General features: G+C 41.2%; 1 protein-coding gene across 9 annotated transcripts in view; it reads right to left on the bottom strand.

The window, feature by feature from the left end:
* ELAVL4 (ELAV like RNA binding protein 4) overlaps positions 1 to 24,418 on the bottom strand; it is an 80,895-nt gene that overhangs the window by 13,482 nt on the left and 42,995 nt on the right. For all 9 annotated transcript variants that reach the window (XM_039711697.1, XM_039711690.1, XM_039711689.1 and 6 more), the window contains exon 3: positions 6,327 to 6,430. In XM_039711697.1, coding sequence (XP_039567631.1) covers positions 6,327 to 6,430 — 104 coding nt within the window. The remainder of the gene's footprint in view (positions 1 to 6,326; positions 6,431 to 24,418) is intronic.

Below are 24,418 nucleotides of genomic sequence, written 5' to 3'. Positions count from 1 at the left end.
CCAGGACACCTGCAGTCCCTGAGACACCTCTCCAGCCACAAGCAGCTAAGGGGCAGTCAGCATTAAGTGACTCCATGGGCAGGTTTCAGAAAGTTTGTGCAACATTCAAAAATACCAGACTTCTTGGTGACCTTTGTCCTTTTGTGACTCCCCAAGATCTAGGATTTCTTGTGTGAATTTTGGGGTGAGTCATTTGGCTTTTTCTGCCTTAAGTCCACTTTAAAATGGGGACAACCCTTACCCTCACTTGTTGCCCCTTATTCCACTGGTATGGACTTAAGGGCTTGAACACAGCCGGTCAAAAGCCTCACAAAAGCACAGTCTCACTTGTTTAATGCACATCCAGAACTAGTATACACAAAGAACTAGAAGTAAAATCATCTTAGCACCAGTGAATGGGCTATGGCAGAAAGAAACATTTCCTCACAGGCACTTCCAGACCCTCAACTGTGTCCTAATTTTGTGCAAAACCAGATTTGAGACACCCTCCTGTGAAAGCTCTGTGCTTTGTCAGAACAAGCAAACACAAAAGCCCTCTGGTTCAACGATGAAGACCAGGATCTGGAATACTTTCACATCTGATGCTTGCACTGCTCTGTCCTTTCTCTTTAAGCCCTTGGCTGGGGGATGGAGGGGAGTGACAATGCACTTTACTGTTGAGCGATTCAATGCCATTTTACAGAGATTAATTATAATTGCAGGTACAATGGGCTATCCCATCATTTCAGGAAAGACATCCATAGATAATAACCTAGGAACACTCTTGGATGTATCAAGAGCAAGGCTAAGAGAAATAATTGCTCTGGCTCTGTGGAGTGAAAAAGACTCACTGGCAAAACCAAGGCAGTAAGAAGAGAAATCCCGATTAAGAGAAGATGCATGAAATTAAGAGGCAGAGACTCTCTGGTGCCTGCTGAAAGAGCAGAACCAAAGCTGAACCTTCAAATGCAGCACTGAAAGGTCCTCTGAGCACCAGTATCATTGCATGCACAAAGAGTGGAGGAGGGTTTGTTAACAAGCACTGTCAATCCCAAAGCGTTACACTGACAGAGGCTCCTAAGGAGCAAAACAGGAGTCAACTTAGTTGAGGCTTTCCAGGTCTGTGGCATCTTTCAAGTTTCTGGTCCAAGACTTGGTCTTGGGGAGCAGCAGCCACAGCAGACGACCCTCTTTGACTAACTCTCAGCTACCATAAAAGAGAACAAGCAGCTACCTCAATTTTAGAAGGAGCTACCAAATAGCTACATCCCAATCTGCAGTTTGCGTTGTAATGTGAATTTTCAGGAAAGGGGAAAAACAGGGGTTCAATGCAACTACACACAAAGAGACTCAAAAATGCAAATCCCTCCTTGCTGCAGTCCAGCATACTCAGCTACTCCCAGCATCTTCCAATACCCCAACCTTCCATCTCTTCCTCCTTGCAGAGCATCCAAGCTCCTCCTGTGCCTTGCCCTGATCTCTCTGTACACCCTCTCCTTACCACCCAGCCTTGCACAACATCCCATTTCTTCAGAGGGACAGGAGGCTGCAGGCAGTGCCCAGCAGGCTCGGTGGCCCTGGGGAGGCTGTGGAAGAACACGGTTGGAAAACACGGGGTTTTGGCCAAGCACTGCACCAGAGGCACCCAACACCAGCGCTCTGCCACCATCACTGTCAGCAACCCAGCGCTTTCTGGCTGCCACCCAAATTGTGTTGAGCTCCCCCCACTCCTCCCCAGGAGCCTAGGATGGGGTGCAGGAGATGCAGTCTCTTCCCCAGCACTCCCTGCTGCAATGCCTCCGCCGAGCACGGCTGGAAGGCAATCTTTTTGACAAATGACTTTGTAGGACAGAGAAGTCTGAGGCTGCTGTTGTTTGGTTACCCTACAGTGACAGGATGGTTTGTAGTTTTGTGGACAATTACAAGAATTAACATGGACAGATTTAGAGCCTGAGTTTTGTGGAAATAGCTGGCATTTTGAGAAATGCCACAGAAACCAAGATAAATAGGAAGATCTTTCAGCAGTAATGCTACTACTTTATTTTCAGAAAAAGCAGCATTACTTTCTCCCACAGCCTTATTTGCTGCATTTTAAACTAGGAACATCCAGACCTATTGATCAAAACAGGAGAATAAAGCAGAAATAAAAAATTCCATGCTATTTATTCAATTTAACTGAAAATTAAAGTAACTAGAAAAAGCTTCTGAGCAGAGAGAAATCATCTTATCCATTTGGTATTTTACCATTGGATAGATATGGTGGATTTAAAAACTGGAGGTTATCAAGGGCTCAGAGAACCCAGATTCCTTCTCCCTCTCTGGGGACATCTCCCTTTGCTCCAGCAGTGTCACAGCATGTACCTGCTCCTGTGAGAGAAGGAAGAAGCAAACCTACTTCTCAGACAACAGAGAAAAAGGAAGAGAGGGGTGCACAAGACTGCACTTCAGGGGGTCACTGGCTCTTTTTAGATTTCAAACTTCCTTTCAAAACTGTTCTGCCCTTGTTCCAATGAAGCCAGGTCACCTGAATCCCCAAGTAAATTGTAAAACACTTCCTTCACATCCTTTCAGGTGTTGTCCTTTTTTCAGGGCAAAGCAGCAGTTTAAACAATCTGTACCCCATCCATCACACATCTTATTTTCCTTCTGATATTTGATGCAACTGAATTGCCAGGCAATCTTCAACAGCAGCAGTGACCTTTCATGTGCTTTTATGGATGGGCAAATTTAATTTCTAAAAATAGATTCAATTTCTGGAATATATATTTATTTCAACACACAGTCTCTTCCCTCATTCTAAAATGTTTTGCAGAATTATGTCAAGCTTTAGCTGTAAAAATAAAGTGAAGCTTTTCTCTCTCACAAGATGATGCTGCTATGAAATGGCGTAAATAAAATATGCACTATGATCAGCTGAGGAGGAACAAAATGTGTATAACCTATTACCACCAAACACAACACTCCCTTCCAATGCTTTTCCTCAACAGATATTCTGTAAATCGTCACCTCTCAACTTTGACTTGAAAGGGCATCATTGACTTAAATAAAATGCACATAAATATTTTAGCGGCTAGAGTGAAAAGGGATTATTTATCATAACAATGACAGAATAAAAAGAACATTTCTTCAGTTATTTTAGTCCACACATCAGAGCTGACTGTGCCTGGCTGTTCTGCTGATCCTGCTATTAAGCCAGTTCCTCCTGTGACTGCATGGCTGTTTTGCAAGGCATCAGGGAGAGACAGAACATTAAGCTGCCACAAAAATGTTACAGAAGTGAAAAGGACAGCATCTCGGGCCACATGTATAAAATACATATATTATTTTTAAACAGGAATTTAGCCTTGTGGGCTCAAAAAATGAGTGCAAAAACAACTCCCCATAGCCTCCTCATATTCAGTCTAGGTGCAAGGAACAGCAGAGCCCACAACACAGATGGGACAAAACCAGCGGGAGCACAGTGACCTTGGCAAGCAGAAGTAATTTGCCACTGTAAAAGGGCTTTCACAGATTACTCATTTTAACTTTCTTTCCATCAAAACAGCTTCCAAAAGACAGCCAGAGAAATTCTACCTGGAGGACTGCAGCTACCCAACACACATGGATAGGGGCCAAGGTTCAGCCCATCCATCAATAAGATATTTACAGATTGATTCTGAAGCAAAAAACCCAGCCACATTCATGAAGAAAGCAGAACAAAGTACTGTTCAGTACTTTTCCAGCTCAGTGTTGTTCTACTAAATATTTTTTGGTCTACAAAACTATATGCCACCAAATTCCTTTCTGGATGTTCTCTTGAGAGAGGTTTTTTTTAATGCACCAATGGTGCATTTTTAGTAACTGTAAAGGGCATCTGTAGCTAAAGTAATTCGGTCTGATAATTAAATATAGTATTTCCACAAGTTTAAATACTTCAGCCTTACAAAGAACAACAGTGAGAGGTTGGAAATCAGCATGTGGGGGAAATGGGCAAGTGAGGAGGTTCAGCAGTGCTGAGTACTGTTCCTCATCACCTTGAAACCCTTTGGAAACCAGAGATATCTCCAGCAACAGAAAAGCCACTGCCAGCACTGAATACACCTGATTTAGCCCTCAGCGTGAACACTGGGAAAGCTCCATCCCACTGCAGAGTACTAGGGAAAGCAGACTTAATTTATCAGGATTTCCAGAAATACCACATAATTAAAAATATAAAAAAAACAAGGGGGTAAAGGTAAGGTAATCACATGCTATTCTGCAATGAAAAATTGGGTTGAAAACTACTGGTTAGCTGTCCCTGGGGCCAAAGCTTTGCCTGTTGGGATAGAAGGCTCCCTTGGGTTGGTTTTCGGCAACTGCATAAACCCAACTTTATTAAAAAAAACCCACAAACTCTGTGCTTCCTCCCAGTCATAGAACAACATATGCAGCTCCTGTGCATGTAGATTATCAGATCAATCTCTTTGCTTATTATTAAAATTTAACAACTTTCAAGAGCCACCCCCCAAAAATGTCCTTTTATTTTATGCTTGTCTACGAGCTATCAATATACATGCAAATGCCAAAACAAACAAGCCACTGAATTTCTAAAATTTATACTGAATTAAAAAAAAAATCACAAATAAGATTTTGCATACGAAGTTCACAGATAACAAAAGTCTTGCTACAGATGATAAAAAAGGCATAATGGTTTAATTTTGCATGTTGAGAAATGCATAATAATAACTGGTGTGGACTGCAGTTTCTGGAGGCCTTTTACCACATGAGTTTCCTGTAACCTTGAAATATTATGAATGTAAATTCAAAATGCTCTGGTTCACAAAAAAGAAAAACAGAGGCAAAGCAACAAAGGTACTTAGGGACAAGAAATGCAGTTTTCGTACAGCTGAATAATGTTCAAAATATACATTTGCTGCATGAAAAACTGATCTAGATTTTTCAAGTTCTACTGAGTTTTTAATGGTATTTTCAATTTTTTTTTCCCTGATAATGTGCCTTTAAAAGCAATCTGGAGAGCAACTTCTCACTGTAAGTGGAAACTGCTGAGTCCAAGCCTGCATTTCCACCTGCAGCAGTTGATAAGATGGTAGATTTTGCTGCCCTGCCTTACATAGTCCTCTAAGTGTTTCCATTAGCTCTACAAAACCATGCTGTGAGCATTCTGATGCATGGCCCACATGCCCATCTGTGGGATGGAATCTGGATGGTCTGAGGGAGGTTTGGAAGCATCATTTTCTATGAAATCCATGCAGCTGCTCCACCACTTTCATAACCCTCAGCTCAGCACTTCTGCTCTTCACTGATCAAACATCAGGGGAAAAGCTTGCTTGAAACAACCCTTAGAACTACACCAGAATCCAAGAAATAATTTTGCTTCAAGGAATACCACTTTGTCTCAACCGTAATCTTTAGCCAGACAGCCAAAACCTACAGTATTGACCACATTACACTGTATTTTTTTTTGCAAGATTACAACATCACTGACATTACTCGCACCAATATTCAGTACAGTAAAAATTCTATTTTTATATTAACATTTTAGCTTTGAAATACAAATTAACTACAGAAGAAAAATTAAGAAAATGGTGCAAATCAAAAGCTAGCATTCAAAAAAATGATCAAAGCAGTTTCAGATAATTTGAATCTGATCTGCTGTTTGCTCCTCTTCAATTTTTTGATTCACATCCCTTAAGCTGTATTATTTGTCAGAATTCGGGATATGGAAATCTTCTGTAAGCTGTTCCAGAACAGCTTCATCAGCCATGCAGCAAAAACTGTGACAGTGTAGAAGCTTGCTTTTCTTGTGAGACCACTTAAGAAGGTCATTGAATAACTAATGGTCTATTACAAACAATGAAATAAGAGACTTCGGTGGGAAGCCTCCAGCTTTTAAAAGAATAAATCAAATTAAGGATGTGGAAATTGAGAATTTTTTTTTTTTTTGAGAATGACATTCTAACTTGTGAGAAACATGCTTTCAACACCTGATAATGACAGGAGTGTCACTAAAGGAGAACTCTGTGACAAAGTATTTCCCATTAAAACATAAGGACACATGTAACTTGTGAATACACCATCACCTCCTTCCCCTGTTTATGGATAATGGTATCACTCTGGCTGTTCTATTCTACATTTAAGCTTCACTGTCACACTTTAAAGAGCTTCCTGTTACTTTCCCCTCTCTTTAACAATAGCAGCAATTTCGGAGAAGAGAGATTTCATCTTCTGCATGTCTGCCCATTGTTCCAAGGAGGAGCTCGTTAACCCCCTTACAATGGAGAATAAAATAGTGATGAAATTGCCAGAAACAGTTCCAACTACTTTCTCCTGTTCCTGAATTGAGCAAAAAGCATTTTATATTGTCTTACCTTTATGGTTTTGGTCTGGAGTCTGAGTCCATTTAAAGTGTTAATGGCTTTCTCTGCATCCTTTGGATCAATGTAGTTAACGAATCCATACCCTAAACTCTGCCCTGTTGAAACACAAAAAATAAAGAAAAAAGGACTCAGTATTTTTCAGCACAGGAGCAACTTCCAAGAGTGAAAGCACAATTTTCTTACACTGTTCATTTCATCCCTGCTTTCCCTTACAGTCTCTATGCTGTTTTTCACCATTTCTTTATCTCCTTAATACAGGGGGAGCCATCATAACTTTAAATTGCTGCTCTGAAGATCCTCCTGTAAGAATGAGAAGCAGCAACTCCTCACCCTGCTTCCCCAGGAGTTTACTGCAAAGCATGTATGAGGCTTGACAGCAACAGAACTGTGTAATAGTTTTGTGCTGAGCTCCTAATAAATATAACTGGCTGACCTGCCAGTAACAAGGCCACCTCTTAAAATTAAATAAACACACACATATAATTTTGCTGCTGTTTATAAATATGTATTGAAGTATTTAAACTGCAAAATTAGGAAACTGCATTTTTACACTAACCTTGAACGAGCTGAGGAACAGAAAACCACCTTTACATCTCTTTTTACTGCTCAGTGAGCAGCCAGTAAATAGGAGTAGGGACAGCCCAAATTGCAGCCGGGTGAGGGACCACATTAGAGCTCCCCTTGGAGCATTTGAGATGACAGCAAACCCAAACAGTGCAACAACCTCTGCTGTGCACGGGATGGCAGGAGGCCACTGCAGCAGCCAAAAGCCTTTCAACAGCTCCTGCCTGCCCAGCCAGACCCGTGTGTGTGTGTGTGCAGCAGGTTAAATAACTGGGCTAAGTGACACGGGGCTGGAGAGGCTGTGCCGTGGGCACTGCAGGGATCTCACACACACACACAGGGCTGTGGGGCTGCACAGGGCTGGGAGAACCCGCTCCACATGGATCTCTTCCCAATTCCCAGGCAGCAGCTTTGCAGCACCAATTCTAATAATGCAACGTGACAGACAGCCGCTTCCAGATCCCTTCCTTCCAGCATCCTACTGAACTTATTTTGCATGTTTGGAAAACACAGCCTTTTTTTTTTTAAGGCACATGAACTCAAACACACACGAACTCAAACACACACAGATGATCACATTTCAATAATCAGAAAGCCCAAGCAGGCAGGTGAACCATCCTGTCAGGCTCCCTGTCATACACCCTTTCTGTGTATCTGGAGCACAGCAAGCCAAAAAACCACCTGTCCCTCGACACTGATGTGCAGGGGATCAAAATGCTCCTGCTCACAGGCAGTGAGAAAGGAAACATGTGAAAACCCCTCCCCAGGAGAGGAGCAGCATTTGTGGAGATTTCTAGCCATGGGAGCAGCAAGCAGCGACCCAGCTCCTGCACACTAGGAGGAAGGGGAGGTTGGGAAGGCAGCTGCACACCAAGTGCCTTGATGTCCCCTGGAGGCACAGATCCTGCCTCCCAGCACAAAGCTTTGTTTCTTTGTCTCCTGGACTACAAAAAAGCATCTGTGTGTTTCTCAAAGTCAGACGCCACCAAAAATACAGCGTTTGCTGTAACACAAATACAGGGAGCGCTTCTGTCTTACGAAATCAGATCAAAGCCCTAAAAGCTGCTAACTATGCAATGGAAGACTTTAAAAATCCATGGAAACACTGCAGTTCATGCCTGAAATGCCCACATGCAGGCGAAGGAGAAGAAATGGCTGTTTTAACATACAATACAGCCAGGGAGCAATTCCATCCCATGAATTTAACTTCAGAAAAAGGTATAAAAACATACTCTGTCTTCCTGGAGAGCTGAACTAATCTCAGCAAAAATATTCTTACCCAAGTTACATGACATTAACCAAGAACGACCTGAAGTCTGGCTGAGCACAAAGCCTGGAGCAAAAATAGTGTAAAGATACTTTCCCTGCCATGCCTTCTTCTGCTTGCCTACCTGGGGTATTTTATACAGTCCCAATTCCTGTGCCTCTGAACACATAAAATCTTTGATACATGTAATCCTAAACAATCCTAGGGAGAGGAAAGCCATTCCCTAGGAAACAAACATCTTTTTATGGGGGGAAGGAGACTCAAGGATCAGAGCTTGGATAACCTGTGTTTGTATGCTTTCCCTATTAATCATCTTGGGACTTCAGAGGTACATGGAGAGCAGGAACAGCTGATGTGAGACTGGGATTTATGGCCAATGTCTGATCCTGGGCTTCCATGTCCAGCCACTGCTATTCTCAAGGCACATGGACTGACCAACCTCTACAATGTATACACTGCTTTTCAACATTCTCACTTCTGTAAGTACTTACACAAGAGACCATGGACTGCAAACCCACAGACTACACTACCAGTAGGAAAGGGAAATAAATGGCTTGAGAATAAAATAATGAGATCCCAATAACACAACTTTTTTTTTTTTTTTTTTTTTTTTTTGAGTCCCCCACTAACTTTCAAGTTATTTAGGTACCATCATCTCTCATTCTCACTACCAAGTGGCAATAGATAAATATAATTTCTCCAAGGTGAAGGATAACAGATAGCAAAACGAATAAATTTGGTCTCATCTGCAAGCAGGATGGCAGAACCTGGCTTAATCAAAACTATTAACACTGTCATACCATTTTCCTTTCAAATAACAGGTCTGCAGAAACACAGTTTCTTCTTACTGTATATACTCCTGGACACCAAGAAATGTATGAAATTTTTAATAGGATTACAGGCCTGTTGCTCAGAAGCATTTGGTTATGAATTCATATCCCACTGATTGCTATATTAGCTGTACTGTACTCTCAGAAAAAAAGGGTGAATGCTCAGAATTCTGAGCACTGAATTTCTGTCAATTCATTGAGTATCCCTTTATGTTCAAAACTCTCAAACTCCACACCCTTCACAGCCCACTGAAAGCTTGGTGTAGTTGTTTCCATCAGCAAATTCTTTCTGCTGCATTCTGGCATAGACCTCACTGTACCAGTGAAGTGGAAGGGAAAAAAAACCTTCCCATTAAGAGCTTTCCACTTCAGGGGTGTATTTTGTTTGGTTGTTTTGTATTTTCCACCATCTCACCTAAATATTATCATGTGTTTGAAAACTGACACAAATGCCCCAGTCTCAAAAAATTGAAAAGAAAAACTCATATTAGATTTTTGTCTGTGAAAAGCTTTATGATGACTGTGGCAAACATCATAAAGTTTTACTGTACTAAACATTTGCAGTTTAGAAGTAAAAAAAAAATTATATGTGCAGCTAAACATGAGTTTCAAATTCCTCTCAAGAGCAATGTACCTTATGTCAGGAAAAAAAAAACAGTTACAGGTGAAGAAAGGAAAGGATTTCTTCCAAAATACAGTAAACAGTATGAACTTCCTTATTTTCTTCATCATGTGCTCTTCCTGCATGTACTCCAAAAGGGTAACACTTCTTTGGACACAATCTGGCAGCACAAAGCAAGCAGCTGGACCTCTCAGTGGGATCCCACACAGACACTGTAGTTCATTCCCATGCTACACTTCCCAGGAACAGCACCGTAAATAGTAAATATTTTCTGTGATTTGGAATCCAATAGTTCATCACATGCTGTGATTCAGTAGGTCAGGCAAGAGATATTTCTAGATGATCCTAAAACAACACCTTGTTATCTTGCTATTCCCACTGCTCCTTCTGAATGTTTTCTCTAGCAGCAGAAAATGTATAGTGGACCTCCCAGAATCTGGTAAGGAATAGGTCTAAAAATGAGCAGTAACAGGGTTAGAACTTATCAAGGACTTGACAGTCCCAAAAAAACCCAAACCAGGCAAAGCCAAACCCAAACTGGAAATGTACACGTTTTGCATTTGCATTCCATTTCAGAGCTGAAAATTACACTTAAAACAAGTGATGAGGAAAAAAAAAAAAAATCAATTCACCTTGTACCATTTTTATCCATACATCCAAAAGCCTGCAACTGCAAAAAAGGCAGTGTCAAAGACCTGCACCTTCCTTTACTCCCTCTGTAAGCCAGTCTACACTGGCCAATTTCATATTTATATTAAGAAATAAAGGGAAAACACATAGAAAACCCCCTGTTTTAGTTAGAACAGAAAGGTCATAGGAAAAAAAAAAGCAGCATACCCCTCTGGCTAGTAAAGACTGGAATAACAAAGTATTTTTTTTTAGGTTACAGAAAAAAGATCCCTTAACACACTCATCCTGACTCACCAGGAGATAGTAATAGCAACAGTACAGAGGCAAGAGGCATCATGTACACCTGTAGTATGTGCAGATATACCCAGGTGAATGCTAAACAGGAGCTCCTAAAGTCATATATGTTTAAATGAAATTACCTGGATTACTTGCAGAGAACAGATTCTGAAAAAAGGGGCTAATGGCTCTCTTTTGTGAACAACAAATTCAAGGAGCCTGGAGGAAAAGTGTTTGCACTGGAATTCAAAGAGGGAGGATTGGACAGCCCAAGGACTTACAGGTCCAGCAGTTTCATGGCGAGCAAGGCAAAACTACAGAATATTCAATACTGGACATTAATAATAAATAATTAGTGAGGGGTAATAAAATCGATGTCAATCAAATTAAATCTATGGAAAACAGATTCTGTCAAACTGAACTGACAACCTTCTTGATGAGATTACAAGTTTGACCAATAAATTTTAAGAATGCCATTAAATCAACATTAACATACTTGGTCTTCTCTAAAGGACTTGATTTGGTACTGCTTATGAATTGACTAAAACAAAATTAACAGGGCACACATTAAACAGATTAAAAAAGCCAACAGATCTCTTACTGGGAATTGTGAACAGGAAATCACGAGAAAGACCTGTAGGAAAGCATCTATCTCAGGAAACAGATCTTGGCCCTAAATTGTTTATTTCCACCAGTAAGTGGAAAAAACCCAAACTCCTTGCTTGAGAAAATTGACTGCAGAAAGACAGGAGGAGGAGAGGATAAGCACAAAGAGGACAGAGGGAAAGCACAAAGCAATTTAAGTGGCACAATAAAGCACAAATACACATTTGCACAGCACAAAGATTACATCCTGACAAACCAAATGAACTGTGCCATGCTTTAGGAATGCTGAAATGAAAAGACTGACACAGGCTACAGCAAGCTTGCAACATTGACACAAGTTAAAACTATTCTTGCCACAAAAGTCACAGAACCACAAACTGAAAGAAAAATTGCTGCTTCTGATTTGCCCGTGCTTTGCTGAGGAAGAGCCCAGTCCTGGTGCATGTGCTCCAAGCAAGACACTGATGCCTTGGTGATGGGGCCCTGAGAATGGATTCAGCACAAGAACTCCTTCAGCTGAGATAAGGGGGTCAATCTGCCTACCCGACCAAAAGAGTTGTGATAGTAACTTGAATGAAGCTGAACCTGAACACTACTACATTAGTAATCACCTGAAGTAAAATTTTTTTTTTCTTACTAATATCTGCCCATGGAGTTATGTATCCCAAATCCCACTGCTTGGCAACTGAAACCAGACTAGAAACAACACAGCAAATGCTGTTTTCCTGTGGAAGCCATTTGCTGTCTTTTTGACATTGAAGAAGGTAACACAAATTTAAGTACCTACCAACTGCTCTGTCTGTTCTACCACTGGAAATTCTGAAGGCTTGATTTTTTTCTGAAAGCTATGCTCTAGCTCAAGCAGAAATTAATCCAGGGAACGTTTTGGCAGGATGTGTTAAGTGCTCTATAATCTCTTCTACTCTGAAGTTCTACAAATACACAGTTCCTGCTGGTTCTATGAAGAACAATCATTGCCACAAGCAAAGCAGAAGCAAGCTACTCTCTCAAAGTCTATTGCAGGAAACTATTCTAAGAGCAACTTCGAGATGAGTACAACTTTTAATTGCCCACCTGTGACCAGGTAAGTTAAAGAAATGGTTAGAAACATCCTTTTTATTTGGAAATAAATTACTGTGGAATGTAACATCACAATAAAGAACTATGGCCCCCACTACAAGCAGTCACTGATGAGAACAAACCCAGAATGGGACAGCAGCGATCTGAACTGCCTCAAATTGTGGTTTTGTTGTCCCCTGCCCAAATGTAAAAGCTAATTAAAGCTGCCCTCCCGACAGCCGCACCGCGAGCGCCGACACAATCCCTCCCTTCGGAAGTAGGGCACGTCTGACAGCTCATCTCCCATCAGCCAGGCAGGAGCCGTCAGACAGCAACAGCCTTCAGTCACTGCCTTTGGGACCAAAAGATAAATAATGCTCACCACAAATTCTCCACATCTCCCCAGATCCATTTTTGCCTGTTCAAACCTCGGTGAAATTTAGGGAAGGAACTGGTCACGGGGTGAGCTTCTCTTTGTCGCAAAAGCTCAGTGCAACTTGCTGTCCACCTGTGGCTCTTCCAAGCAAACCTGCATATAACTCTTCCACTTTTCCCAGTGTTTCTCAAGATTAAGATGTTTGTAATAAATAGAACCCATGGATGGATGGCAGGGAGATTGTTTTCCGTCTTTTAGGCAAGAGTAACCAAAGAATTCTGATGTTCAAGGCAGTCCCTGCTCCAGCAGGCAGGTCCATTTCAGAACACCACCCTGTGACCCTTCAAACCAATGCAGAAGTCTTTTAAACACACTCCTGGGATGAAAAGGAATGACTGCAGCTCATATGAAAGCTTTATGAAGTAGAGGATTTTGGAGAAGGTTACATAAATATCCTTGAGATGATATATTCATAATGTACAAAGAGGGTCAAGTGAAATGACTTTCATTTTTTTTCTTGTTGTTTCCACAACAGTCACCAACAAACAGAGCTGTTCACCTTAAAAAGGAGGTAAGCTATAGAGAGAAAATTCAGATCAAGGGAAAATGAGATCTGATCATGAGACCAGCTCAAAATCTGCACCTTGTCTGATGCTTTTTTATACCAGTGATGTCGGTCTCATTTATCCTCCACCTCTTTACCAAGGAGAATCACCTGCTGTCACCCCAGCAATGCACACTGCAGTCTCAGGAGAACCAAACCAGAAGGGAAGCATCTTCTGCACACAGTGCTCCGAGGACCAAACAATTAAGCTAAGGCTGTCACTGTCACAATTCACTGCAACCCATCTATGAAGGGTAACTTGTTCTGTGCTTAGTGCAGCTCTATCACAGCACCCATTTAGTCTATAGATTATTTACAATACAGACTCCTTATGTTTGTACAAACTAGGATTCATTCAATACGTTGTCCACAAACAGCAAGAAAACATTCTCCCCCTATTAACTCTCACTTTTGCAAGAATTTATGGAAAACGCACAATCTTTCTCAAAGCAAAAAACAGAAAAGCATGAGTGATAAATCACTTGTTTTTTGTAGGAAGGTGTCTGAATACAAGCTTTGTTTTGGAACCTTCCATCAAATTACTATATCCTTCGTTCTTTTGAGAAGATCCCACCCCTATACATTAGGAAAGGTCAGCTATATTTAAATGCAATCCAATCTAGAGCCCCAGATATGCTGTGATGCTACAGTGCACCTACAATTAAGAAGCATGATTTGTCCTTGCTTAAAAACAGCCTCCAGCATTGTCTGAGTTCAGTAGATCCTTAAAATACTACTGGAGAGCAAAGCCATGTTGCAGATTAATAGTGAAATGCACTTGTAACAGACCCCCCTCCTAAGCAACACATTTATGTTTCACAAAAAAATAAAGCTAACCCCAAACTTCTGGGAAAAATCCTTTGTGTTCCACAGCTAGAGCTCCTGCAAAGATCCTCATGACACAAAGATCCTCAGATGGGACAAGACCCCTCAAGCAAGCTCTCCTCCTAAGGCAGAGCCCAGATACCCAAATAGCTATGGCACTCCCCATCAGGTATCAGCACACAGAAAATTCCTATCACTGCCTTAATGCCAGAGAGACTCAGCCAAAAGCTCATTCATGCAGGAGTGAGGCCTTTTTCAGGGAGCTCGAGGGGAGACACGAGTTGCACAATGAGGTCCCACAGGAACCCTGTGCACTCAGGATTTAATAAACTCCAGCCCAAGTGGAAGGGGCTCCTTGCACCAGGCCTTCCCCAAAAGAGACGCTGCTACGTGATTAAAAAATCCCCCAAAGGAAGCCCTTGCAAACAGTGTGCTACATCCCACGTAAAACTCTCCCTCGGGGAGAGGATAAGAGAGGGAAAATGAACCAGACATACAGACACCACTCACTCAATTTTAATATCTGAATGGGAAGTGCCAGATACCATGACAACAAGCCTAGAAAAATAAAAGGGGAATAAAAAGAAGCGTTGCCCAAAATGTGAAACAAATCCTATAAATGTAACTAAAGCAAATTATTAGCGCTGGTGAGGTAACTGCAAGCCCTGGACCTTCACATGTCACTGGAAGGGAACAACAAGGACCTGGACAGAGTGACCTCAAAATCAAAGCAAGACTCCCCAAACCCATCTGCAAGCTACCCACAAGAAAGAAATATCATTCACCCAGCACCTTGACATAGAAAGCTTGATTTTGCCAGGCAGTGCCAGAGGAGATTGCATGAGTTTTGTCCTCTTCTGTAGTTCTGACAAATCTCTCAATGCAAGATGGTGTAATTTAATGTCTTGATTTTCAGAGATGCTGAAGCAGTAGCAGTTCTTGTCTAAATTAAACACCAATTGACAGTAACTGCCATTTTTCAAAATTAGATACAGTAATTATTTTCAATTTAGAATGGCCCCATATATCCAACTCACAACACAGAACAAGATGGAGCACGCTTGGACAGCCTGGGGCTGCCCAGTGCCACCAGCTCCTTCCAAAAACCCTACCCTGCAGAAACTTCAAGAGGACTTCCAAAACCATGCAATTAGTCCATTTTATACTTGACCACACCAGCTAGGTGAGACACACCTGCTGTTAAAAATCACGCCTTACAGTCTCTTAAAGGCTTCTATAATTTCAGACGTTCTGCATATCACCTGAAACAAGGCTTTGCTCTTACCTGCAGACTACAGAGTCCAACCAAGTCAGCTGTGCCACTGCTGTGCTTGAGGACAAGGACTAATCTGCCTGCAAATTTTAAGTGGCACTTTGAGACAGATGCTGCTGACTTGGCTGGAGTCTTCTGCAGTTCCCACTACCACAGCACGGAAGCATTTTACCTCTAAAACACACCTTCTTCACAAACACCATTGAGAAAAGCATTTTTGTTCCTGTTATGGAGAAAAAAAACTGAAAGGCATCATAATTTCCAAGGTGAACTTGGACAGAGTAACACAGCCACTAAAAAAACAGGGAGATAAAACTGCAGCTCCCCCCCTCTAAGATGGGAACCTTATCATTGGCCAATTGAGAGTTGTGCTGGGCTAGAGATATCTTGTAAACAACACACACATTTCATGTTCTGTAGAATATATTATCCTTTTTTGTTTCCTTGCTTTTATCAAGTTTCTTTAAATGCAAAACTGGATTTTCAGCATGGGTGTGTTCATACTACTGCAAGCAACTGATTAAATACGTTTTGAAAAGCTACTGCTCCTGACATACACAAGACAAGCGAGTTCCATTTCTGAACAAATATTTGGATTTTGCTCCCCTCAGTTGACATCTCTTGCTTCCCCTTCTTTTCATCTTCTCCTCCCCCTTCCTTCAAGGAGCACACTGCCTCTGAATTAGCAGCTGTTCCGAGAAGAGCAAGGCTGCACTCCTCCCTGCTTTGTCCCAGAACAGAACAGGGACTGTACTATAAAAATCCAGTGTTCTGGGGACAGGCATGAATGGACAAGAAACAGCCATGACTTGTCTATCCTGAACAGTAAATTCAATGCTCAAGAGACGACTTAAACACAAAAATGCAGACATTAGAAACAAACAGGCTTAGTGAAAACAAGATTGAGTGAGAAAAAGTGAAAACAAATAGAACCAGAAAAAAAACCCTGAAGGATGTAGCAGCACATAAAAATGGTTATCAGCAGTGTGGAAAAAGAATCTGCAAAAGGAATTAAAGGAGTCACTGCATTATACTAAGCATGCACTAGGCTGCAGGAAGCAGTTCTCATCCCAAACAGGGGATGTCACACTGAGGAAAAAGGACACAGCATCACTAGACTAGCAGTACAGAAAGAATGGTAAAGACCACACAACTCCAACAAGGAATGTACGTACCAAAGAAAAAGAAGGCAACGAACTGAAGGCAAATTTCTGCAGTCACGATGTTTTAAAAATAAGACCTGAGGCTCAAGAGTGACTTAAGATACAAGCTTAGAAGTATTCAGTGTTAAAACACTGAAGTATGGTATCCTTTGATGAAATTTGACCAAAGTGAGATACAAAAGCCTATAGATATTTTAAATGTGTAAAGACTATGACTGAAGATGAAATATTAGAAGTGTGCTGCTTTTAATATTGTTACTCAAAAAAGGATGAAATTACAAGAAGATAGAAATAATCATTGTCTGGAACCAAAGAGAAAAGGCACTCCAAGAGCATGAGCCAGCAGGTCACAGAAGAGGCACACGCTTCATTACAGCAGATGTATCTTCCCTCCTGCATATCATCCCAACTGCTGGCACTTCTGAAATTTAGATGAAAGTAGAATGCAACTAAAAATTTAATACTGAACAATGGACCAGAAGCTGAAGGCAAACCAAAGAAACAGTGATTATTCACTGGTCAGGCTTCAACCAAAGGCACAGTAAGTTCAGAGTACAGTGAGCCCATACCACACCACATGCACAGTTTTGGTGCAAATGTACCAAACTTGTACGAAAAAGGGCAACGCCAGACACCCAGAGTCAAAGCTTACAAGAAGCTCCACTACAAAATGATGGCAGCGAGTGGTAGAAGAAAGGCAAAACGACAGAACCAGGATAGAGCCTGCACACAGACCAAGGTTCCCACTTTCACGAAGTGTAAGAGAACCACAGAGTGAAAAGAGTCCTGGCTCAACAAAAATCTTCATTCATAGGCTAGAGATTTTTATTAAAAAGCCAAAAAAATACTCTGTCAGTAAGGAGGAAGGCAAGCAGAGAACATGGAGAAGACACAGCCAAGATCTGAAAAAGCCAGTGCATCAGCAAACTTGGAATAATTTCATATAGAAATGGTGGCAGCAATGCTTCCAGTCTAAAGGAAATGGCAGAGGAACATAGAACTGGAGAAAAACAAGAGTATGTTTTGCAAAACAAGCATATTAAGTAGGACATAATATTATACTGCAGCATCAATATCTGAAACCTGTTTGACTGCAAACTCAAAAAGCCCTGGTAATTTTGTCATTAAATGATTTAATTCAGCGACATTTAAGGTTTTGTACCTCAGCCTCTGTCAAACAGCAAAAAACAAAAGCCACAACAATACTAACAAATTTCACAGTAATTCAGAACAATGACTCTCAATACCTGTTCTGTCTCATCAACAGCCTACTAATTAAACTCTGAGCTCTACTAACCACTTTTTCCAATGCACAGAGGAAAGTAATTTATTACAGACTGAAATACAAAATTTAATATTAACAACACAACCCGTGACTGCAGCATTTTTAATCTGATCAGCAGAAACATAAATAAAAGCTGCAACCTGACAGCTCAGAAGGTTAATCTGTAATAGTTAGATTTACGTAGATGACTTTACACAGCATCTGGAAAGATGCTGAGAAAGGTAAAGCTACTTCATCATATTCCAAAACATGCTACCTATAAAAATTTTGTTATGCACTGATATATAGACTGCAGAGAGCCTCACCATGAATTTGTTTCTGCTTTAAGACAGAGCTTCCAAGAATCTTAAAGCAAGAGCAGGAATTTAAGTAGGGTTTCAAATGTTTATAACATTCCTTTTAGGTACCTGCAGGTAACAGAAGTAATGAAAACTACCTCAGGGAGAAAATATTATGACTTTGTGTGCACATACTACTTAGTTCTATCACAACCTTGGTAATTTTTTTGAGAAGAATATTAGCATGAATATGCTCCTCAGTAAATTTTCTCCAGCATAAAAATTCTGTTCTTTTCAAGGTGGCAGCTTTCTGCCATTGTTGGCTTACCACCACTAAAAACAGTGCAATTCCTGTGATACACAACTCTTATAAAAGGCTTTTCACAATATTAAGCAGGTAAGTGGTCAATAAACTGGTTCCTTTTGTTTCCAGTTTGGCAAAATACGTAAGCTGGAGCAAGTGAGGACCACAATACTACCAACAACCAAAATGAAGGCACCAGAGCAGCTATTCCAATGCAGCAGAAACCATAAGGGAAAAATATGTTACCAGTCAAGCTCCCAAGCTGTTCATGTTTGGGGCTGGGATTTTGGTTTTACTTTTTTTTTTTGGTTAACACAAAGTAGCTTCCGGAGCAGGAAAATGTTTAAAGAAACAGAGAACTGTTTGGGCAAAGATGTTCACTGGTAAATAGAAATGACACAGATACAGCAAGTAGGAGAACAGAGGAGTCTAAAAAAGGAACTGCTGGAGAATACTTCTTGTTACATGTCCTATCTTCTCATGCCCTACCTACCATCCTCACAGCTAGGAAAGTCAATACACCCCCACCATCCAGCTAACAGCTTCCCAGGGAAGGAGGAGGCAGCCTCATTTTTTGGGTCCTAGAATTCTGCAGCAAGAGGAAGGAAGCCTGTTGATACCTAACTTAAGGTGCTTCCAAATGTGTGTGAGCACAATTATCTGAATAGGGCAGCAGGGAGATTAGAGCTTGTACTGCAGGAACAGCAGTCCCTCTAGTACAGCAACAATTAATCACACTGGCAATGCTGCCATTTGTTTGCTTGCAGGTGAGTATGACGCAGCTTTTTGTCCATCTGCTTTTGCAACACCCCTTGAAAACCATCTAACTGGGAAAAAAAAGGCAGTACAGGCTCTTGTGAATAAAAGTAATAAGTGTTCAGTTTTTCTCCCCCCTCAAGCTGATATATTCCACTGATTAAACAGATGCTGAGAGCCATAAGAACAGCAGTACTGTGTCAAAGCAGAGGTCTGCCTGCTCCAGTATTCTGCCTCCAGCAGCACCTGCAAGTCAGTTACTTGCACTGAAATTCCTACCAGGGACAAGCAGCAACATCTGCAAAGTCAGTGATGGATCCTGCTCAGGAATCCAACAACATGCAGCAGTGAGTCAGCCAAAGCAGTGCCAGTGAGCAAAGCCAAATAAATGAACTGGCTATGATGCTTTCTTTCCCCCTTCTCTTTCCTGAGAAGAAGAATTTGACAGGAATGAGAGTGGAGAGTGACCACGAGATTGTGGCATCACAGAAATGGGAAACATGGTACCTAAGCAAAACCTTTCTTAATAGATGTGGAGAGATTCAGAAGTGCCCAAAAAAACCTCAGGCTGCATCATAAAGTGTTTGATAAGTCAGAGGCTGCAGTACCCTATCAATGACTATTCCAGGAATGAAGCACAGGACATGAAGAGAATGCCGATGCAATCCAGTGATTTGTTGGCAAAGACTGTGCATCAGTGCAACTTCCAATAGCCCAGATTCCCGAGATGGTTATCTGTGCTGACTCTAAGCACAGGACTGCCAGTGAGCTGCACACAAAGGCTGCTGGACTCCCAGTTCAGGCAGCAAGAGAAACCATGCTTTAAGCAGGAGAAAAGAGGTGGTGAGCAGTGTTAAGGGTGTAGAACACATCCTCTCCATATATCCTTATGTTTAACAGCAAAATTAGAAGAACTTTTAACTGTAAGTCAGTTTAAAATGGTGGCCTAAGTTCCCAAGCAGTGAGATTGAACTTCTGTAGTGTTCTGGAAGCAAAAGAGGAAAAAAAGGATTTAAGGCCAGGGAAGACCTCCATGCAGTAAATATCCCGAAAGGAACTTTGCCCTTGACAAATTGCATCCCATTTGACAAATAGAAAAGAGGTTGGCTTGATCATGTAAATGGGTCTTTCCTCAAGTCACAGTGATAGTAACTCCAAAAGCAAAAATCTGAAGGATGTATTCTGAGGAGATGGAAACTGAATGATGACTTCCATCAGTTTAGGGACTGCACAGGAACTGAGGTAGCAGAAGACAGGAGAGGCAGGAATACTGAGGACATTCACACTCCTAGGAGCAGCAGATCCCAATACTGGTCTGAAGGTCTCACGCTGACCATTCCCAGAAGCCAAGGTGAAGATCACCTTGGCAGAACTCTTTTGGCTGAAGAGAAAACAAACAGCTTGCTAGGGGGAAGTCAACTGATGATGGATCAGCTCTGCAAGACAGAAGGGACAAGGACTCCCTGGCTCACTGATTCAGAGAATGAGCTACTGCAGGCAGGTCAAGTAACCCTGGTCACGAGTTTAGTGAACGCCCTCTGAAAGTCAAGAAGAAACTCAAAATGCAGTGTTGGTGAAAATTAGCCTTGTGAAAAGGGAGAGCAGGAGGCAGAGCACTTTCCAGAGCACTTGGACTGATTTTACACAGGTCACTTCTGTTCCTGGACAGGCTGTGTAGCAAAAGCACAGAGGAACCAGGCAGAGGTGACAGCCACAGTACAGCTGTGCTGCTCATAGGTGTGGCTGGAGGGCAGAACTCCTTGAGCAGCAGGGAATAGAGAAATGCTGGGAAAGTCAGCCTTGGAGCCCTGACAGGTACCTGGGTGTGCTGTCTGCTGCTGCCCCACAGGACCCTGCCTCAGCTGGAAGGGAGTGCCTTGCTAGTGGCTGACAGAGCTTTCCTGGCACTCACATTCCTTTCCTCCCCTTTCTCCTTGGGCTAAAAGGAAAGAAAATAAAAAGTTATGGAGAGAAGCAGCTGTGCACAAATGCTGAAGCACAGGGTCTGGGCTTCTTGAGGAGAAGGCAGAATGATTCCAAAAAGGAAAGAAAACACTAGAAGTGAAGGGTGGAGTGCCACCAACAGAGGGTTGCACCAGAGCCATTTCACTGGCTGATCCCTGGCAGACCAGCTTATCTTCAATACAGGTGATAGGAAGGATGGAAAAAAGGCTCAGAGTAGGAGACACACTGGAAAGCCTCACAAGTAACCTTGTATCAGGAGGTCATGAGCTCAGAGGTGTAGGCGTGCTTGTGCTGTTGAGGAAAATCACCCTGGTAATCCTTCCACACTGGGCTTGATGGGAAGGTGATGGTATTTACTCAAACCAAGCACCAAAAACTGAAGAATACTCTAAATATGCATTAGAGGCATTTAATACACTTGAGAAGCAGCTCAGGATTGAAACCAGTGAAGTTAATTAGAAAGCTCTTCTGCAGCACAAGGGCCATGCCTGCTTGCTCTCTGCCTATTTGCCCCAACACTCATTTCAATTGCTTTTTTCCAATAATCAAGAAATCAAAATTCTTTTGTTCGCCGGCACAGAGTCTGCACCAGGGGACTGCAGAGAACTGATAAAGAAAATGATGGATGCTAATTTGGCCATTTTCCTCAGCGTTCAGCACAGACATCAAACCACACAAAAAGCATTTTAGAGATCCAGCACTGAGACACTCGCTACCATTTCTGTGTCTCCTCCCCCACAGTGCTAAGTTCAGATACTTAATGCAAGTGTTCATTAAAATAATCAATATTTGGGGATTGTCTTGAATCTGCAGCCCTTAAAATAGGATATGCAACATGGAAATTGCGTTTATCTCTGCTCCAGAACAGAATATACTTCAGGAAATAAGCTGTAAAAATAACTAGGCTATGAAATTAAGATCAATTTATCAAAGGTCTTTAATAACATTCAGAGCCATATATTTAGTCCTTTAAAAATAATTCTAGATTTCATATTTAAAAGACTCTGAAACATGTCTGGTTTTCCTTATCTTTTAATATTTCATTCTCTGCATAAAATGAAAAAATAAAGCATAGTCTGTATTCCATCTGATGAGCAGAAAGAATTTTTTCTTTTCAGTTTCAAACTACATTAGACTTCTACATCTCTTGACTTTCGGCTGCACTAACACTGCTCTGACCACCCTTTCCTCACTGCATTTGTCTATGTATCCAACACAAAGAAGTAACTTCCATACAAATCTCCTTTACCTAATAAATACAGTGGGGCCAATGTACAGTCACTTCTTGAAAAACCTAAGGCATTTCACCTAATTTGGTATTATTTTTTCAGACAAAAGAACACTAGCTGAGTACTTTGATGTATAAATATTTTTCCTATTTCAGCAAATACTAAGTCTTTTGCTTTCAAGTAAGTAAAATGCAAGAACTCCACTGCTTCTTACAGCGATTCCCTATACAGTCAATTTGAGGGGCACTACTAAATATGGCCTTTAAATGCAATCAAGCCAAATACCTGAAATATATATTCAATTTATGGTGAACACCACTGCATGAAAGCATTCTTCCCCCTGTTCTTAAGGACTGTATTAATTCTCCTTTTCTACCAGAGCAATGAAATTGCTGCTAACACTCAGTCCAGGGCAACAAGATCTGTGCCAAATAAATGATCAGAGATCAGTGATTAGTTACCACTGCTTTACAGGGCATTACTAAAAACCTCTTCCAAGTCAACAAGGGAATAAACTACCTCTACAAGGTATTTTTCTCCTAAACCCTGTTATTAGGTGGGCTTATGCTATGAGGCATGAGTGTTTACATACTTTCTAAAGAGTTTATAAGTCTTATCTAACATAATCCTTGCATTCTATAATCCTATCTGTTTAATGTATTTTACGTGGGGAAAACTGCTGGAACTAGTAATATTTCAAAATGGAAGGCACTTCCAAAGCACAATCAGTGAATTGGACATCAAATGCAGAAGAAATTTATGTTTGAGTTAGACTTTCAATCATGTCAGATCAGGTACCCAAATGCTGGGTTTTACTGTAAACTATATTAATCTGCACATGGATCTTATTTTTTCTTTCCACAGGACACTTTTGGCACACCATTTTACGAAACTATTAAAGAAAATATAGATGAAACACTGCCAGCCTTTATATGTGAATTTTTCAGTGAATACATGTTCTATCTGCAGCTTCTAAGCATAAATAGCTGTGAACTATTTCCCTTAAATAAAAATAAATCTTTTCTCCCCTTGACAAAGCAGCACAATTTCACTAATATCTCTGCAATTTCCAGTTTAAGTGTTTCACCTGTAAACTTAACCATGCAATAGTTACCTATTGTGAAAATCTGCCTTACCAAAGCTCTGGTTCCCGGTAACTAAATTTAGCCATTAGTTCCATTTCTGCTTTGTTTCTTCACATTTTGATGAGATTCCAGAGTTGTCCTTTGACTCCAACCCAGAGGGACCCATTGGGACGTTTTGGTTATCTATCATGCCTCAAAATCTCCAGTTAAAACACATAAAACTTGGCTGCTGCAAACACTGGGCCAATACTAGGTGATGTCTGCTTACCAGGGAAAGCTTCAGTGTTTTCCTGCTACAGCACATCTGCCATCAGACCCCAGAAGTTCCCTCCTGGAGAACATGACCATTTCTGCCTGCCTTCTTCTCCTGCCTCCCTGGGCATCACCAGTGTGCATTTAATGGCTTCTCCTCCTGAGGATGTACAGCTTTCTTCATCCCTTGCTTTCCAAATGCAGATGCTGAAATTAAGGCTGCTTAATTAAGCTCCAAATTTCAGCAAACTGCAAACATGCAGCTCTGAACAGCATGTTCTAGATAGAAACACACTAGTTCCCCATCATTTAGTTGAATAAAATCTGGGTCTGCTTTTTAAAGCAGCAGCTTTTCAATACAGGTTTCTTATTTCACAAGAAAGTTGGAAATTTTTTTTCTAGATGGCACATAATACCAACTCAGTGTGAACAAACTTCTGGATTGAAGGAGCAGAAGAGCCTTCCCAGGTCAACAATTTATTGGTTTCCACAGAAGAATGAGCACTGCACACTTCTCATGTGAAAAACACCTTCCTGTACTCTAACAATGCAGCATGATTTCTGATTCTGCCATTTTAGTATGTTTTGGTTCTTGGATCCTATGCTTAAATATCGAAGGAGTAAGGAGTGGACAATCCATATCTTCTAGAGAAGACTACAGGCAAAGCAGTCAGTATTTCTTTTTCTCCTTTTCACTCATTGATATTTAAATTATCCTTAAAATGCCATGATTATTTCCAAACTGCAGTTTTAATTCTAAACCTGCATCAGTACTATTATAAATACCTGAAACTAAAGTGAAAGGCTTTAGTCTTTGTACATAATCTTAAAGGA

Source organism: Passer montanus, unplaced genomic scaffold (assembly GCF_014805655.1).
Source record: "Passer montanus isolate IOZ18808 unplaced genomic scaffold, ASM1480565v1 scaffold25, whole genome shotgun sequence".
Taxonomy (NCBI): Eukaryota; Metazoa; Chordata; class Aves; order Passeriformes; family Passeridae; genus Passer; species Passer montanus.
This window is presented reverse-complemented; position numbering and strand designations above follow the sequence as displayed.